The 13,847-nt window shown below is 41.7% G+C and overlaps 1 protein-coding gene and 1 long non-coding RNA gene across 2 annotated transcripts; one reads left to right on the top strand and one right to left on the bottom strand.

The window, feature by feature from the left end:
• Positions 1–283: 283 nt before the first annotated feature.
• On the bottom strand, positions 284–8,836 carry GJB7 (gap junction protein beta 7). The gene is made up of 2 exons (XM_061427876.1): positions 8,586–8,836; positions 284–1,593 (listed from the first exon to the last, which is right to left on the bottom strand). The coding sequence occupies exon 2, from the start codon at positions 1,564–1,566 to the stop codon at positions 760–762; it is 807 nt and encodes a 268-aa protein (XP_061283860.1). The 5' UTR covers positions 1,567–1,593; positions 8,586–8,836; the 3' UTR covers positions 284–759.
• LOC133253984 (uncharacterized) lies at positions 3,152–11,199 on the top strand. The gene is made up of 2 exons (XR_009738520.1): positions 3,152–4,159; positions 10,446–11,199. It is a non-coding gene; the product is annotated as an uncharacterized LOC133253984 (long non-coding RNA).
• Positions 11,200–13,847: the final 2,648 nt, after the last annotated feature.

Raw genomic sequence — 13,847 nt, 5'->3', positions numbered from 1 at the left:
TCCAGAGACACTTATACTGCAAAGTGTCCTGGACTGAACCTTCTCACCGAATGTGCTCCTGTGTGCCCCTGGCTCAGCTGCTGTTCCACCCTCATCACGGTCTTTCTCCACAGAGACTGAGCAGGGCTGAGTGAGGGGAGCCTTGGCTGCAACTTGAGAAAGATCGCCAGTGCCTCCATAGTTGCTTGGAGGCCATCACATTTGTCAGAAGTGCCACTTTTTATGTTTTCCAGTTGATAGATCTAAGTGCTTAGAAGAATGTTGTTGGATTTCTTCAAACTAATTTGCAGTTAACTATTCAAACACAACTCATGTAGCCTCACGAACCCTACAACCAAACAATAAGACCTCTGTCTAGTATATACAACTGAGCATGAAAATTTTTAAGAATTTCTCCCAAATGACATTAAAGTTGACACACTTTGTTTGCCAAGGAAGCCTGCTACTGCTAAGTCACTTCAGTCGTGTCCAACTCTGTGCAACCCCGTAGACGGCAGCCCACCAGGCTCCCCTGTCCCTGGGATTCTCCAGGCAAGAACACTGGAGTGGGTTGCCATTGCCTTCTCCAATGCATGAAAGTGAAAAGTGAAAGTGAAGTCGCTCAGTCGTGTCTGACCCTCAGCGACCCCATGGACTGCAGCCTTCCAGGCTCCTCCATCCATGAGATTTTCCAGGCAAGAGTACTGGAGTGGGGTGCCATCGCCCTCTCCGCCAAGGAAGCCTAGTTCTTGCTTAAGGGAGATGCAGGTTTTGCTTTGTTTAAGCCTCTTGTGTGTCACAGAGTAACTTTGTTTCACCTCCCTGGGCTTTGCTTGTGGCCAAGTCTGAAGAGTGCTTCTGGAGCAGGGGAGGGACCCCTATCTCAGCACATGTAACATACTTGAGGTTGTGGCATTCACACGTGGAGGACTTGAGTCTTTTAGAGTATTTTTGGAGGCAGCACTTAATAAAACACTTGAGGACCAAAAAGCTCAGTTCAGTGACATTCAACACAATGCACAGGCATGAAGTCACGACCAGGAAGAGGATGAAAATCGTTTTCTCTGTGGGTTTGGAGACAAAGCAATCCACAGTATTGGGGCAGGGCTTCATATCACACTTCAGGAGGTAGGGAACACGAAAGCCATCATATAGCTTGTAAAATAAAACCAGGAAGCCAATTTCGAAACCGGTTTTAACCATGAGGCTGATAAGGTACGTGTACCACAGGCCCCCACCCATGGTGCCTGGGCTGACATAGAGTTTCTTCCTGTGCCTTTTCTCTCTACCCTCACGATAGGCTACATGTAGAACCACCAGCAGTGAAGGCGTGGAGACCATGATTAGTTGTAAGGCCCAAAGTCTGACCTGGGAGATGGGGAAGAAGTAGTCAAAACACACATTTTCACAACCGGGTTGTCTAACGTTGCACTCAAACTCTTTCTGCTCTTCTTTCCACACGTGTTCTGCTGCCACCATGTAGACCAGCAAACGGAAGATGAACACGACAGCCAGCCAGATCCGCCCAATCCCCATGGAGTATTTATTTACTCCACTCAAGAGGTCTCTGAGGAACATCCAACTCATGGCTGAGATTCCAAAGAAGGCAAGATTCTGCAAAAGAAAATCCCTCATGATTCATTTATCTTGATTCCATTGATTGTTTCTGCTACCTTACCTGTTGGTTATAGAATTGACATTTTGCATTATTACAACCCTGGATATTGAGGGCTCTCTAAGAATCCCATAGGATATCCTCGCTTTCATACAAGGAGATGACACAGCTGGTCTACAGGACATAAATGATCCTATGCCCAGTTTGATTTGGAATTTGTTTGGTCACCCAGACTACCCCATCTCCAAACAAATCCTTCTAATTTATGACTTCTCTCTCAGGGTGGTTGGGCTCTGTGGCTGAGCTGGAAAGAATTAGATGTGACCCCCTAGGTGACCTGGGTACCTTCAGATAACCTTCACATGCCATCTTCTCTCTTTGTATAATGTTCTTTTTTTTTTTTTTTAATTGAAGTACAGTAGATTTGGGCTTCCCTGGTGGCTCAGCAGTAAAGAATCTGCCTGCAATGCAGGAGAACTGGGTTCTATCCCTGGGTTGGGAAGATTCCCTGGAAGGGGGCATGGCGATCCACTCCAGTATTCTTGCCTGGAGAATCCCAATGAACAGAGGACCCTGGTGGGCTACAGTCCATGGGGTCGCAAAGACACAACTGAGTGACTAAGCACAGCACACGTAGTAGATTTAAAACATTGCTTTGGTTTCACGTATATGGCAAAGTGATTCAGTTATGTGTTTTTTTCAGGTTGTTTTCCATTATATGTTTTTACAAGATACTGAGTAGAGTTCCCTGTGCTATGCAGTTAATCCTCATTACTCAGCTGTTTTACGTATAGCTATGTGTATCTGTTAATCCCCAACGCCTAATGTATCCCTCCCCTCCTAGTACGCTGTCTGTGCTGCTCAGTTCTCTTGCTCCCCTCTCCACCTCTTCTGCTCTCTTCCCTGTAAAAGCAGATGGGAAGCTGTCATCGTGGTGACATGGTCTTTCTTGCACTCTGCTTCCATCTTGCTGTAGAACTGAACTCTGGTCTGGGCCCTGATTTGTGCATTGGGCCCACAGAGTGCTCAGCACTCTCTGTTTAGCAGTCTTTTGAGTTGATCTCTCACAGTCACCCTAGAGAGGCGGGGTTTTGTCTGTCTGTGGTGGTGGTGGTAGTGTTTTTTCAGATGAGAAAGCAGACTCTGAAAAATAAAGTCATCTGCCAGGCTCACAAAATAAGAGGCAGAGCAGGGTTCAAATCCAGTTTCCATTATGCTAAGACGGAGTCCCTCCCCACGGTCACCACTGACATTGGGGCTGGGTGATTCTTTGTCCAGCAGCTGTCCTGTGCATGCAGACTCTTTAGCAGCATCTTTGGCCTCTACCAGCTATATATCAGCGTCACCTCCCACCCTGTTTGCGATGACCAAAAATGTCTCCAGACATTTCCAAATGTACACTAGGGACAGAAAAATCTCTCCAGTTGAAAACCATTACTCTTGGGACTTCCCTGGCAGTCCAGCAGTTAAGACTCAGTGCTTCCACTGTCGAGGGCATGGGCTCAATCCCTGGCTGAAGAACTAAGATCCTGCATGTCACACGGTGGTGACAAAAAAAAACAACAACAACAACACACCAAAAAACCATTGGTCTTAACTCTCTACCACAATCAAAATATATGGACTGGAGCTCCAGGTCTGCTACTAAGATACTGCGTTATTTCTCAGGTGAAAATCTTGCCACTTCAGGTTCTATCTCCAATTACAAAGATGAATTACTTCTTGCTTTCTCTATAGACTCAGCTAAGGGAGTATCATGCAAATGACGATGTAAGGGAAACCAGGGGGTTAAGAAAATGGGGATGTTGTGGCAACAACATTCCTATCAGAGCACATCACATGGTCTCTTCCAGAGGGAACAATATGTAACGAGCCCTTGTGCTAGAGCCCCGAGGAGATGTATGAAAGTTAAGAGGTGTTTTCAGAAAAAACAAAGACACAGGTACACAATGCCCTATTCAGTAGGGAATAAAATACTTCACTGTCCTTGGCTTCAGAACACAAACAAAATTGCATTAAATAAAAAGGATTCTCAAATCCACCTCAAAGGTTAACATCTCCATGAATTATTAAAACAAAGCCTCAGAGATTAAAAAGGGGAAAGGGGGATATTATGTTTCCTATGACATGTGTCACTGGGCATTTGTCCACGTTACTCAGGAGGATGTTTATGTAATGTTGCAAAACGTTTAAAAGTAGCCTGTTGGACATTTTGGAGAAGGGATAAAGGTTAAGAGATTATCTTCCTGTTTTTCCAAAAGTAGTAAGAAAGTGATCAGTGTTTAAATAGAATCAGAAGACTGCTGCCATCAAAAGTGCCGGGATTATGAGTATCATCTGACTACTGTCCATCCTATTTTGAATCTCTCTGCTGGTAGAAAGGCAAGTTTTCTCAGGAGGGAGGGGTGTTCTAACACCCACTTTACACGGGGGTGCTTTTGCACTGTGGATAAGAGCCTGGGCACAGTGTTGGACCCCTTGGGTTCAAGTCCAAGTTCATCTCTGATGCAGACAGTACTTCCCTCATGGGGCTGAAAACAGAGACTGACCCATGTTAGGTACTCGGTAAGCATTATCATTATGATTTTTAGTTTTGCCATTTTATTGATGTCTAAGTGAAATCTTTCCAATTGCAAGGTAAATGCATTTTTTCTCCTCTAGCTCTGTTCCTATGAATATGGGTAATAGGAATCTCCCAATAGCCCTTTTGAGCATTTGAAAGCTGTGAAGTCATCAGCTCAACATTTTAATCTCTTAATAATGTAGATCACCTCCTTAATTTTAAAAAGGGTCTTTAATTTATCCCTTTTCTTAAATCACTAAGTATTGCTCCCAATTTTTGAAGAGTCTCCACTTATCATTTCAAATGTACAAATTATCCTGTGACTTTCTCCTTTCCCTTAAGAAGCAGCAGTTTACTGCACAGGAATTTTAGTTTGGAAAACTCCAATATTTTTTAAAAGTAAAATGTTCAGTATTCTAATATAAGGAATAATTTTGAAAATTAGAAATTTCCCCCAAACATTTGATCTCAATTAAAAGTGAGAGTGGGAAGAAGGTGTGAGAACAATCATATTTCCACATGTGAAAGAATGAAATTGGATCACTTCCTCACACCATTAAAAAAATGAACTCAAAATGGACTGATGGCCTAAAGAGCTAAAACCGTGCGTACATTTGTGTTAAGTTGTTTCAGTCGTGTCCAACTCTTTGTGACCCTATGGACTATAGCCCCCCAGGCTCCTCTGTCCATGGGAATTCTCCAGGCAAGAATACTGGAGTGGGTTGCAAAAACCATAAAACTCAAAATCCTCCACCAGCTATTCTAAGGTTCTACGAACTGATTCATCCAGACAAAAGGATTAACCTTGTTTTACTTTTTTTTTTTAATCTTTAATATGTCAATAGGATTTCCAGTATCACCAAACCATTTTAGACTTTTGTTCCTTCCCTCCTCACACACTGGACTTAATGAAAGAGTGCTTTCTATTTTAACAATACATTGAGGTCACTGAGTAAAATTTTCCAGTTGCTATCTGTTTCAGCTAAGTACCATAAGGAAGGTTCCACCATAACAACCCTCTGGAGTTAGGAAAACTACCACAGACCTAGAGCTTCGGTGGGTCATTAACTTCCAACTGGTCTTTATTTCTTGTGATGAAATGATGTGCCTTTACTTGCCTAATCCCTTCCTGATGTGTATCAGCATTATTCAATGTCTTCTAATTTAGCCATTTTTAATAAATATGTCTGTAAACATTGAATTTTTAAAAATCTTATTTATTTATTTCATTACTGTAGTACTTGACTGATTTTAAAAAAATAACAGTAGTTTCTTACAAAATCCTAAATCTGTTTTTTTTTTTTAATAAAAAATGAGATTTTAAAAAAAGAAAAATTAATGGAATCACAGCCCTCCATAAAACATGACACCCTGGAGTGAGAGTATAGCCAGGATAAATTTGGAGACAAATTTGGAGACAAATACCTCCTTTGAGTGTGAAATGAGTAAAAACCATTATGGAAAAGGATTAGCTCTTTATAGAAGAAACCCACACCAAAGAGATCATCTGTCCTGTATTCCTGGGATACGCTGGAAAGTACTAGAATGTTGGTAGATAACAAGGAGTAGGAGTATGCAGGACTTCAAACAGCAAGGTAAGAATTGGGAATTTCATAGCAACCAGAGGGTACCTGAGTAAAGTGGGAAGTAAAGAAAGAAACGGAAGACAGTCAATCGTGTGGTCCTGTGACTGGCATCATGATAGAGCAGCGAAGATTCACAAGGGACTAGAGCTCTGTGTGAAAGATGGGTGAGCAGAAATGACCTAAAATGACATATACCTACCTGCTCAGTGTCTACACGGCTCTCTACATGGAGAGAATACTGAAATGTGTGGACACTATTCTCCTGCAGCCAAGGATACTGGATTTTCTGAGACAACCCCCACTGCAAACGTGCTGCGCTGTTGTCAGAGCTACTGAGAACATGTGCAAGTCTTAGGTTCAGAAAATGAGTTCCATTAACCACCTGGCAGAGCAAGGAGGGCTAATGCATCTGGCATCTCTGGAGTAAATGTCCATCACAATCATTTGCATCTCACTACTCCAAGTGACCTTCTGAGTAATCATGTCCTTGCCAAGACTCCTTAAGCTATCCAAAGAAGTTTTCCTGACATTAGATACAGGAGTTCCAGTCCCTGGAGAGGCACTTTATAAATCAGGCTTCCCAGGGCTTGGTTAATCTGGATGAGTCCCTTGTGGATGAGTCCCTTAAAGCTGACTCCGCTTGGGGTGAGCTAACTATACACCCGAACTTCTGAACATTTGGCCTGAGTACCAGCCTTCCCATCCTTCTCTTATTGCAGGATGAGCCTTTGCTATGCTAGCAACTTCCCACACGGGAGGCTTCTTGTGTGGTTCAGGCATCAGCAAGCCAAGTGCCCTCCCAGGGCTCCAGATGGCACTGTTCAAGAAACCCTGGCACTGCTGGAAGCCAGGGACCTGCTCCATCATTACCAAGAACAACATCATCAGCCTCCGTGCCCAGCTGCTTTTCCCTTCTCAGTAATAATAACACCTTGGATATTATTATCCTTGGATAGGGCTTGACTATTTCCAAAACATCTCACAGCATCTCGTCTGTCCCCCGCCCAATCCTCTGTAGTTGGCAGTGTACAGTAGGACCTTCAGTGCAGTGATAAAGAAACTGAAACACAGAGGGGGAAGAGGCTTGTCCACGACTCCCAGCAATCAGGTGGAAGTCCAGCAGCAGAAACTGCAGGACGGGTCTCCAGTTCCCCCTGCAGCTGGTTTCTGTCCTACTTTGCACATGAATCATTTAACCCCTAAAGAAAAGCTTCCTCTCAAGGGCCTTTTTCCACCTCTGAGACCCATAGGACCTCCTGACGTGTGTGAACTCTCTAACCTCTTGTTTGAATATAAAGTATTTCATTTTTAGAGATGCCTGCTTGGAAAAATCCCCCAGAGATTTTCTCAGCTCAAGATCTGTGGCCCCTGAAGGCCTGTTGTTAGATTCTCAAGGGTGTGTGAGAAGTGTATGAATGTGTGTGCCTTTGGTCTAGGATCTTTAAACAAACAAACAGAAGCAACGCTGGACAACCAGCTCATAACCCAGGCTGCCCCAGGCTCTCAGCGCTCGTATTTACCAGTGTCCGGCAGACTACAAAGCCTTCTGGCCAAATCCAGTCCACCACCTGTTCTGTAAATAAAGTTTTGGGAGACAGTCATGCCCATTCATTTACTACTGTTGTTGGGCACTTTCATGCCAAAACAGCACACTTGAGTAGTTGCAACTGAGATATAACAGCTCTCAAAGCCTAAAATATTAACTCTCAGGCCTTTTGCAGCAAATGTTTGTTGACCTCTGATATTTAAAGTGTGTTTTAAAGCATCTTGGAACAAAAAGTTGCAGAACTTTAATCATCTAGGCTTGTGAGCAACAGCACAGGATGGGTTGTGCTCAACGGAAGGCCACAGGAAGCAGCGGGGAGGGTAACGGGAACCAAGGTGCTGGTCGCTAGAGTGGGGACCAGCGATGGGAGAAGCAGCCAGGACTGCCCTGCTGTTGGGCAGGCCCATTGCAAGGACTCTACAGTCAGAATCTCATTCTCTCAATGAGCAGCAATTTTATTTCAGGCAAAATGATGTCTTTTGTCCACTAAACTTTAATTTACTGGTTTTGTGATGTTTGATTTTCCTTTGGTAAATATAGCCTCATGAAACTCGTAAGTTCAGGGACTTCCCTGGTGGTCCAGTGGCTAAGAGTCTGTGCTCCCAGTGCAGCAGGCCTGGGTTTAATCCCTGGTCAGGGAACTAAGACCTAGTGCAGCCATATAAATATATATATTTTAAAGTTGTAAGTCTAAAGATGAGCCTGTAAGTTAGGTGTAAAATTATTTTACAGCTCTTTTTATTTTTTGTACCTATCAATCACAGTATACTAAAAACGTGTCAATAGTGAGGGTCTACGAGCAGCACTGAGGTGAACAGAACCCACCCAGGCTGACACATGTCCGTACACAGGACTTGTCTGCTACTTCACTTTCCTATATGAATAAAAGTGTTGACACTTTCAGAGTATCCCCTCATAGGAACAGTGCAAAGGTTGTCCTCAGGCCACACAGAAAAGGCCACTGAAAGGTCCTGGGCTGTGCCTCTGTGCCCCCATTACCCCACTTACATCAGCCAATGTCCCATTTTCCTGCCAGGCTTCTGCCCTGGCCAGAGCCTCCCAAAACCCTTGTCACCTCCACATTCCAAATGGGCAACTTTACTTAAGAAGCAGCTCATCCAGAAAGGGCACCTGTGATGCAACACAAAACTGCAAAGCAGTTTGTCTAGGTTTGTAATACAGTAATTAGGATTCCTTCCTAAAGGGAAAGAGGGAATGACTACTCAATTACAATAAGTAGCTTACCTTCCCATTAAATAAATAAATCTTACCACAGGAGAAATAAGCTTAACTTACCTCTTGACACAGATGTGAAGATTAAGAAGAAATCCGGTCCGTTGCTCATTCAATTTAAAAACCATGAGTTGATTATATTATTTCCCTGAGAGGGAATGGTGTTTTAAGCTGAGGAAAATGGAGTCTATTGGTTTCCAAGGTAGTGTAAGCTGAACAGGTGTAACCTGATCGTTTGTTTTGGCTCATAACTTTGATGAGAATTCTGGTGTCTCTGCTGTTTACAGTAAACGTTAGAAGAGAATTGAAACTGAAAAACGAATTCAAAGCTGTTCACGTACACACAGTTTATTGAACATGCCTTTTAAAAAAAACCTTGTCATCATCTACACAAAGAAGCCGGGACAATAGGACAGGGTGTTTCATCTCTTCAAATGATTTCCCAAGGTTATTTATCAGAAGACATTGACAGAGGAAAAATACTAGGTGAAAGAATAAGTCAATCTATCTTTAATGAGCTTATTTTAACTTCACGTCATGGGTTCTAATCTTAGAAATCCTGAGAAGTTAAAAGGCATAGTAAAAATGACTTTTCTAAACCCAGGGAACATTGATAATAGACATTTTCTATGTATATAAATAGAGAAAGAAAGTACTTTATCTTTTTATGGAGCCATTTCTAGGCATGAGTTCAGCTAAAATTAAAGATGTGCAGAAGTGAAAATGAAATCCCTCTCTCTTGGAATAAGAATAGTTTAGAAACAGAATTTTCACAGTTAGAAATGATATTAGATGTCATGAAATCGAATGCCATCATTTTAGAAATGAGAAAAACAGAACCACAGCGAGCAGCTTGCCGCAGGTCCCAGAGCCAGGGTATAAAGTGTAGAGAAGGGCTAAGCAGGAAACCCAAGTCCTAGACTTCCACACTGTGATAGCCACTTCTACAGACCATGTGGATTTCAGTTCTCTCTTAACTGCTCTTAACATGCATGACCTGTAAAATTATTCCATATGTTCACATATTTAGTCCAAAATTAGAAGTGCAGTTTACTTTGAAAAAGCATTGATTTACACTATGAATTGTATTACTGGATAAACCTTTTCCATACCTAACGAAGCAAATCTTGTTTGATTTGGTTTTGTTTTTACAGAGAGATCCCAGGATCCCACAATAGTGACCCAAAGGTTTGTGTGTGCTCAGCTGCTTCAGTCGTGTGCGACTGTTTGCGACCACCAGGCTCTTCTGTCCATGGTTACTATCATGACAAGATCCCAAAGCTTGTTTTCAGATGTGATCATTTCTTTTAGTTTCCACTCCTTTGTTATAATGAGCACTTATCAAACTTCACCCTTGGCCTTAGAACATTACCTGTTGTACTAAGACACCTGCTGCCAGGAAGGTTGGACTGATGTGGTGTGTTGTTAGGGTAATCTTCAGGTGGCCTTGCTGAAAGCTCCAGCACTAATGATTTGAAAGATCCCAGCCTTCAGATAATGTTAGCACTAACCCAAACAAAGGTAGCATTTGATGATCTAGTGTGGCAGAGGTGTAATTTTCTAGGTAAAGGTCCCTGTCCTCAGGGGTCATGTAACATAAGCTAGAGGAGGCAGAAATTACTGGGGCAGGGGGCCATCAGGAGAGATTGTATAGAAGAAAGTATATGGGTTTGCTCTGCTGAACCTGACACTTTCTTAATCACGCTCATGTTTTCATGTTTTTGCCAAACAATTTAATTCTCCCACCCTCCTTTTTTTGTTGTTGTTGAGAAACACACATAATAAGAACTGAAAAAGGAGTGGCATGTTGTAGGGAAAATAACATTTTAGAGTTAGAAATTTAAGGGCGGGGAGAGGTAAGAGAAGAGCCAGAGCTGGAAAGAGAATGGAATGAATGCTGTTTGCCTTGTTCTCTGTTTTCAGTGTGAAAATGTGGCCCTGCAGGACGTCAGCAGGAGCAGAGCCCAGAACAGGATAAGCCAGAGCCGTCGAGTGTCCAGTGTGTCCCCCTGGATGAACTGCACAGGGGTCGGGGCTGCAGGAAGACTTGCTTGGGTACAGAGATGTGTTGAATGCAGAGCCGTATGACAGCCAAGGTCTAAGTGTTAACATCACAGCTGGTGGTGGTGATGCAGGTCTAAGCTCTCCTGTATGTCGGGAACCCTCATGCAGAGTGCTGTGCTCTGAACTCAACCTTGATTGTTTCCCAGCATAGTTTCTCTTCTAAGGGAGGTAAGCAGTCCTTCCTGCTCATTTTAGACACAACTGGAGCACTGAGTTTTTTTCTGGCCTCAGTAAGACCTTTGATGAACTCAAGTAGGTCTTGAAGACAGTGACCAGAGTGGAGAGGGCGTCTCTAAACAAATCTTAAAAAGATGGATTGAAGGTGTTTGTTTAGCCTAGAGAGGCAAAGTTCAAGGGAGTTACTTATCAGAATTTGTGTCAATTCTCTACTAAGAATTTTTTTTTTTTTCCTTTTGGGCAGAGGTAGAAATCCCACAGACCTGAGTTCAGATATACAAAGGTTGGAATTCCAGACCTGTTTTTCAAACTTTGTGAACTTACTCAAGGTGCTTGAATTCTCTGAGCCTCAGTTTCTGTGTTTGCAAAATGGAAAGGGCATTCCCTTCTTTGTTTTTCTTGTAGTGCTTAAATAAAATAATAACTCCTCAATAAATAGTAGCTGTTGTTATCTTTGTCCACTGAAAGCAATGCTGACTTTAGAGTTGTGAGATTTCCTGTCAAGAAAAATGGGACCAGCTGATTCACGCTTTTGTATGGTAGAAACCAACACAGCATTGTAAAGCAATCATACTCCAATTAAAAAATAAATTTAAGAAATGGGATCAGAAATAGAGAAATATGCAGAGACTTGAAAAGCATTGCCCTAGGCAGCAAACCACATATGGGGAGAATGTGCCTTCACGTCTCAGAACAATTGCTCTATAGTACAATCTGTGAACACAAGGTACTTACATGAAAAAGTACCTGTCTCTTTCTTTTTTCCCTCTTTAAAAAAATTTTTATTGGAATATAGTTGATTTAGTATTGTGTTACTTTCTGCTGTGCAGCAAAGTGAATCAGTTATATATACATATATCCACTCTTTTTTAAATTCTTTTCCCATATAGATAACAGAGTAATGAGTTTCTTGTGCTATACAGTAGATCCTTATTAGTTATCTATATTATTTGGAAAACTCAGCAGTGGCCACAGGACTGGAAAAGGTCAGTTTTCATTCCAGTCCCAAAGAAAGGCAATGCCAAAGAATACTCAAACTACTGCACAATTGCACTCATCTCACACGCTAGTAAAGTAATGCTCAAAATTTTATATATAATAGTGTGTATATGTTAATTGCAATCTCTCAGTTTATCCGTGTCCCCGTCCCTCCTGGTAACCATAAGATCATTATCTATGTCTGTAACGCTGTTTCTGTTTTGTAAATAAGTTCATTTGTACCATTTTTTTAGACTTCACATGTAGTGATATCACGTGATATTTGTCCTGACTCACTTCACACAGCATGACGGTCTCTAGGTCCATCCATGTTGCTGCAAATGGCAGTATCTCATTCTTTTTTATTGTATATGTGCACCACATCTTCTTTATCCATTACTCTGTCAATGGACCCTTGGGTTGCTTCCGTGTCCTGGCTATTGCAAATAGTGCTTCAATGAATACTGGGGTGCCGTGTGTCTTTTCAAATTACGGTTTTCTCCAGGTATATGCCCAGGAGTGGGATTGCTGGATCATATGGTAGCGCTACTTATAGTTTTTTTTGTTGGGGGGAATATGCTATTTTATTAACATTTAAATTTCACTAACAATGAATTCAAGTATCTGCTAGCCATGTGCTCAGATTTTTGAAATAAAGATAAAATGGACGTACAGCTTTAAGGGTGCAGTGTATTTAACACTGCACAAGGTACCCAACAATTAGACAATCTATACACTTAGGAGCAAAAGTTTAGAGACAAACCCTGAAATTGGAGGAAAAACATGCCACTCAGGACTGAACAGAAGTCCTTGGTTGCTGACAGAATCTCCCTTTGACTTCAGACTTGAGACAAACTGAGGGAGTCTGTGTACAAAAACCCACTGAATTCAGACCAAACAGTAACAGGATAGATTTGCCACAGCCAGTTTGGACTGTGGGGGCCAGTCTGAAGCGAGAAGGGTTAGCTGGAGGCTGGAAATGTTGCAACTGAAATGCAGGATGTGTAGATTTAGAGCAGCCATCTTCTAAGAGTCACTGATTTCCAAACAAGTTCACAAGATGCTTTTCCCAAACAGGTTATTTTCAGTTTTTTAAGGAACCTCTGTACTGTTCTCCATTGTGGCTGCACCAATGTACATTCCTACCAACAGTGTAAGAGGATTCTTTTTCCTCCACACCCTCTCCAGCTTTTATTATTTGTAGATGTTTAGATGATGGTCATTCTGCCTGGTGTGAGGTGATACTTCATTGTAGTTTTGATTTGCATCTAATAATTAGTGATGTTGAGTATCTTTTCATGTGTTTGTTGGCCATCTGCATGTCTTCTTTGGAGAAATGTCTATTTAGATCTTCTGCCCATTTTTCGATTGTATTTTTTGTTTGTTTGTTGTTGAGCTGCGTGAGCTGTTTGTATATTTGGGAGATTTATCCCTTGTCCATCTCTTTGCAAATATTTTCTTCCATTCTATAGGTTGCTTTTTCATTTTGTTTATGGTTTCTCTTGCTGGACAAAAGCTTTTGGGTTTAATTAGGTGCCGTTTGTTCATTTTTTTCTATTTTTATTACTTTAAGAGGTGGGTCAAAAAAGATATTGCTGCAATTTATGTCAGAGAGTGTTCTGCCCATGTTTTCCTCTAAGAATTCTATAGTATGCGGCCTTACATTTAGGTCTTTAATCCATTCTGAGTTTGTTTTTGTGTATGGTGTTAGAGAGTGTTCTAATTTCATTCTTTTTTTTTTTTTTTCCTCCTGAGAAAATGAAAAGGGGTACATGTGGATATACACAAGGGTGAACTCTGAGAGAAAGTTGCCTCTAATTTCATTCTTATAAGGCAAGCTGTTAGTTCCCCAATCAGGGATTGAACCCATCACCATGGAGGCACGGTCTTAACCACTGGACCACCAGGGAGGTCCCTACTTCTCTCTTTCTAACATGCAATCCTCAGTTATATCAGGAGCTCATGGAAGATTTTTAGCATTTAGAATGACTCCAGGAACACAATAAATATTTCTCATGTATTTATTTATTGGAGCATAGTTGATTTACAATATTGTATTTGTTTCAGATGTACAGCATGGTGATTCAGTTATACATACATTTTTTT

The sequence above is a fragment of the Bos javanicus genome, chromosome 9, assembly GCF_032452875.1.
Source record: "Bos javanicus breed banteng chromosome 9, ARS-OSU_banteng_1.0, whole genome shotgun sequence".
Lineage (NCBI taxonomy): Eukaryota > Metazoa > Chordata > Mammalia > Artiodactyla > Bovidae > Bos > Bos javanicus.
Note: the sequence above shows the minus strand (reverse complement) of the source record. Positions and strands in the feature narration are given on the sequence as shown.